General features: G+C 48.7%; 1 protein-coding gene across 1 annotated transcript in view; it reads left to right on the forward strand.

Moving 5' to 3' along the window:
• The first annotated feature begins 1,121 nt into the window (after positions 1–1,121).
• Purb (purine rich element binding protein B) overlaps positions 1,122–5,615 on the forward strand; it is a 13,125-nt gene continuing 8,631 nt past the window's right edge. The window contains exons 1-2 of the mRNA XM_055624046.1: positions 1,122–1,217; positions 5,356–5,574. Of these exons, the coding sequence (XP_055480021.1) occupies positions 1,122–1,217; positions 5,356–5,574 (315 nt within the window). The remainder of the gene's footprint in view (positions 1,218–5,355; positions 5,575–5,615) is intronic.

Here is a 5,615-nt window from a genome sequence, read left to right on the forward strand (position 1 = left end):
CCCAAAGGAGGACAAAAGTGTATCTGGGTTTCATTTGTATGTTCTCACAATTCAACATTAGCTAAAAAACAAAAGTTATCTTTCTAGGAGTCAGATTTATGAAGGAAGATGAATAACTTCCATTAATAGCATCAACAACAGGAAGTGTTTCTGACTGTGGATAAGCTAGACCTATCCGCTAAGGCATAGGCCACTCAGGTAGCTTTTGTGAGAGGCATGTGAGCATCTTCACAAGTGACCAATAGGAGTGGCCTACAGAGTGAAGGAAGTCACTCAGGGTGCTAGGCAGTGGGAAGTCAGGTTGTGGAAAGGCCCTAGGTCGCAGCATGTGCACCTTGGGGACTGGAGTCAGCCGTGCTTAATGTGGTGTCTCAGCCTCTCAACAACTCCAGAAGCCGTATGACAGCAGGCGCTACAGTTGACTGCTAAGCCCAGAGGCTGAGAAACTATGCTTCCTGAAACCCAGCACTCATGTACGGAATTGATTTTCCACTTCATGGAGGACAAGTGTGCCCAGAATAAACAGCAGCACAAGTGTGGCACGGAGTCATGGTGAGGCTGTAACTTTGGACTGTTCATGAAGCACACACTTGTTTCACCCATACAAATCCAAGATATTGATGGAGATCTCAACAGTATATTTGGCCCACAACTGTCGAGCTAGCATGTGTCTGCAGCATGGGAGGCCTGGCCTGAAACATGGGCTGACATGTTCTCCTGGCAGCTCCTACACAGGTTCCTCTGGAAGACCTCACTGTTTTCCCCTAGTCTGTTTTTTATCCCAAATAGGAAAGGGCAAAAAAAAAAAAAAAAAAAAAAAAAAAAGACCAGGGAATTGCAGCTTGCAAACAACTCAGAGTTTAGATAGTCACACACCCTTTTGTGGAGCCCTTCATCCTCATGCTAGCCCCTGTCCTGCTGACCCTGGCCTGCCACCATGTCTTCCCCCTCCTTCTCAGTTTAGACACAGGCTGGTTGGCACATGGACAACCTTGAATGCACCATGGGGCTTTTGGAAGGGCCAGGGCAGCAGATGGTTCCAGAGTGTGGCCAAGAAGCACCTTTAAACCCAGTGTAGGGTGATCTAGCTACAAAATAACCAGCTTTTGTACTTCCAAATGATGCTGATGTGGATAACAGAGGCCCAGGACTGGCTGCAGACTAAGGAGCGTGGGCTTTGTGACCTGAATCCTGTAGGGTTCTCCATGCTGCAGAAGGTGCAGTCTGGACACTTGGCAGTCTCCTTGGGCTTGCAGATGGACTAACGGCAGGCGTGGCTGAACTAATTTCTTGGGCTTGACCGTGGCGCTCCAGTTAGCTAAGAGTGTCTTTGTTCTGGCAAACAGACACAGAAGTGTCGCAGGGTGAATGGGCTTACTAGTTTACTCCCAAGCAGCTCAGAAGGAAGTCTAAACATAAAGACAGAGGCAAGGAGAGATACAGAGACATGGAGAAATGGAAAGGGACAGACATGGAAAGATGGAGATGACAGATAAGAGAGAGAACAGTGTCAGAGTAGAGGTAAATGTGCTGACATGTTAATATCTGAGTGAATTTGTGTGATGAATATCTCTTACAACTATTGTGGGCTGTGGGGGGGTGTTATGGTGCGCTATCTATGTATGTATGTGTGGGTGTGCTCATCTGCGCCTGCAGAGGTGGAGGCCAGAGGTTGGTACTGGAATGTTTTCCTCAATCACATTTTCATCTTATTTCCGAGAGTCTCTCGTTTCATGAGCGCTCACCATTTCAGCTACACTGGCCAGCCAGTGAGCCCCCAGGCTCCACCTGGTTCTGGCCTAAGTAGGTTACTGGCATACACCACCACACCTAGTTTTTATACGGCGACCAGGGATCATACTTATGCAGTGGGCACTTTACCCACTGAGTCACATTCAGGCTCTTGCAGGTATTTTCTGTTTAAGTTCCAAGTTTAAGAGGAAAAATTGGATGAGGAGGCCAAAACCATGCCCTCTCTATAATATATGGTCCCTTCCTGTCTCCTGGCCCAGCTCCCTCCAAAACTTGGTCCTTTCAAAACTAGCTATCTGTGGCCCTGCCACCTCAGCCTAGTAACGTTCACTCCTACCTACTTCTGAGTCCGGCCTCCACTCCTTAAGAGTGAATGCATCCCAAACACCTGCTTCAGTCTACTCCGCCTCCTCCCTGGACGCCAAGGGCTGCCACTCTGTTGCCTTCTATTCCTCCCCCAGTGTCAGCCAAGTCAGCATGTGCCCACAGGCAGGCTGCTTCAACTACTCCCCCTTCCACCAGAGTCTCTTCTCTCTCTGTTCTCAGAAGGCAAAGGATACTTCTCATTTTCTACCCTGTCTCTCTCCCAAGTGTCCATCTCCTGTGATTGCTCCAGACTTCACGTGAGAGACTTTGGATGAATCTCCATGTTCCACCCTTCTTCAACCTTCATGCCACTCAGGTTTCTCTGGAGCACTTGTTCTCAACCTGTGGGACTCAACTCCTAGAGGGTTGAGTCAAACAACCCTTTCACAGGGGTCGCATATCAGATATTTATATTCTGATTCCTAACAATAGCAAAGTAACCGTTATGAAGAAGCAACAAAATAAGTTTCATGGTTGGGGTCACCACAATGTGAGGAACTGTAATTCAAAGGTCGAAGCATTAGGAAGGTTAGGAACCACTGCTCTAGAGAGAGAGCCTGTGCCCTTTGACCATTCCCTTCCTTTCCTGCCCTGATACAGGGTGGCTTCTCAACCCACACTTCCTGCCACATTTACTGCTCAGTGCTTTGCCCTCTGCCTTCCCCTGCCCCAGTTACACTGTGAAATTGGGCTAAAGAAACAGTATTTAGAGTGGGAAGAACTGAGCAGTGTAACTTGTGCTGCAACTTGGAGATATGGTCGAAGCGCACGTGCAACTCAGTATTAACGGTCACAAAACCTCCGGTCATCCCGTACATCAGCTGTGCTCTCTCCCCATTCTTTTCACCTGTCCCTTGCTTTACATGACCCCCAGAGAGAATGATTTTTGCCCCAGGGCATCCAGCCAGCTTCTCAAACAGTCAACAGACCTGTCTCACACACCCTTAATTTGCTGAAAGGCAAGGCTTTAAGTCCACCGAAAAGGAAGAAACCAAGGAAACTGATATTCCAAAAGAATGCATTAAAGCAGCACCTTTTATTGAGTCCCTGTACCCAGGGATTGCGAGGAAGAACATCTAACACCTGCAGCCTCTGAGGTCTTGTGAAGCCTAAGTTTGGTGCTGGGTTCATCCAAAGAGCTCATGCCCATGACCAGGTTTATCTGCTAGCATTATTCTCTGGTCACCAGAACCCTCACCTCAAATTACCACCTACTTTTTTCCCTCTTGACTCCATGTAGTTTTAAAGTCCTGACCCAAAGACCACAGTCCCTCAACTTCCCAGTCACTGAAAGTCCATGTGGACTATTTTACAACATAGTTACTGCTTTTAATTGGGGGCTTGTGCTGGGTCCCACTGTAGCCCACCCATGCTCTCCTTTGCCCTGGGTCACTTCCTTGAAGCACAAGGCTAGAGAACTCACTACTCCAGTTTATACAGTTTATGGTGGCCCCTGCCCTCTGAATCAAGGATCTCCCCCAGCCACTATAGAACAGCTGCCCTCACCCAGGGGTGGTGGCACACACCTTTGATACCACCATTCAGAAGGCAGAGGCAGGTGGACCTCTGTGAGTTAGAGGCCAGCCTGGTCTACAGAATATGCTCCAGGACAGCCAGGGCTACACAGAGAAACCCTGTCTCAATAAACAAACAAACAAAAAACAAAACAGAAAGAAAGAAAAAGAAACCAGCTGCCTCTAGTTCCATTGCCCACCACCCACTCCCCAGAGACCCTGGACCCCAGCCAAACTACACAACTCACCATCTGGGGACATATGTTCCTTCTGCCCAAAATAACCTACCCCTGTCTCCACCTGTTAACATCTATCCTTGAAGGATTACTTAATACATAGTGCAGGGACAATGGGTTAGTCATTTGAAGGAAATTCCTCAGATTCTTAACTTCATGCTCTACTGTAGATAAACTAGAGTTAAATATAAACATAGTCATATATTTAAAAGTCAAACCATAAAATCTCAAGAAATATGGCCTTACTAAAAAATTGAAAGAGCAGACGATCCTAGGCTTAGATACAAATAAAATTTCAATAATTTATTTTTATTTTTGTGCATTGGTGTTTTGCCTGTATGCATGTCTGTGTGAAGGTGTAAGATCTTGGGAGTTCGACAGCTGTAAGCTGAAATGTGGGTGCTGGGAATTGAATCTGGGTCCTTTGGAAGAACAGTCAATGCTTTTAACCGATGCGCCATCTCTCCAGCCTCCACAAATTTTTCAAAAGAGACAAAACAACAAATCTGGCACATCTGATAGAACACAGGCTAGAGATACAGTTAAGTGCTTATCACACAAGCAGAAGACCTGTGCTTGAATCCCTAGCACCTGCGTAAAAAAGCAGGGGTAGCAGTGTGCTTCTGTAATCTCAGCACTGGGCAGGACCCCCCGGGCTCACTGGCCCACCAACCAAGCTCAACTCAGCGATCTCCATGTTCAAGGAGAAACCGTGTCTCAAAAAACAAGGTGGAGAGTAACAGAGAAAAACACTCGTGTCTGTTTCTAGCCTCTACACACGTGTACTCCCGTGCACACACAAGCAAATTTAAAGCATTTTAGAAGAACTTGATTAACTAGGATTAAACTGACTCAAGAACTCAGGTTCAAGTCAGTCTAGTTTACATAGATCCTGTCATAAAAACACCCAATTGTAAGTAAACAAGAAGAGTTATTTGTGTGCACTCCATGCAGGGAGTTTATAAAGTAAGATGGTGTTCTGACCTGTATAGAAACACGGGCCTATTTATTGAAGGCTTAATCCTTGGACGGTGGATCCACTCACTGCAAAGTGACTGGATTCTTAAGACTCTGACCTAATCAATGTATTAGTTTCTGAGGATTAATAATCTAGTGGCATTACCTAGAGATCCGATCTCACTGGAGAAAACAAGTTACTGGGTTATGCTCTGGAAAGATCTCTCATCCCTGACACTTCTTTCCTGGGTCTCCGCTTCCCAGGAGGTGAGCGGCTCCACTCTTGAATAATTCATGTGCTTCTCAGCATAATGTTCTGCCTTACCACAGCCCAAAAGCAACAAAGCCATCGAATCATAGACTAGAGCCTCTGAGACTCTGAGCGTCAAGAAAGCGTAAAGAAAGCGGACCCTAAGACCGGCGGGCAGGGGCAGAAAGAGTCAGCCAGAGAGCTCCAAGGCCCTTTCCCGGCGCGGACAGTGACGTCACCTCTGCGCCCGCCGGCGTGTTGTGCCGATCTTCCGGCCCAGGGTCGGCGGCAGGCGGGGTGGAGTGACGTCACGAGGGCCGCGCGCCGGAAACGAGCCGCGCTGCACGGAAGCCGCGGGGGCGGGGCGCGGAGGCGATGGGGGGCGGCGGCGGCCGGCGATGAGCGGCGGGCGCGCGTGAGGAGCCGGCGGGCGAGGCTGGGGGGCCCCGGAGCGCGAGCCGCAGGGCGGAGGGCGGGGGCGCGAGCGCAGCGGGCGGCGGTGAGGCGGCGGCCGAGAAGATGGCGGACGGCGACAGCGGC

The sequence above is a fragment of the Psammomys obesus genome, unplaced genomic scaffold, assembly GCF_907164565.1.
Source record: "Psammomys obesus unplaced genomic scaffold, mPsaObe1.curated_primary_1811, whole genome shotgun sequence".
NCBI classification, from domain to species: domain Eukaryota; kingdom Metazoa; phylum Chordata; class Mammalia; order Rodentia; family Muridae; genus Psammomys; species Psammomys obesus.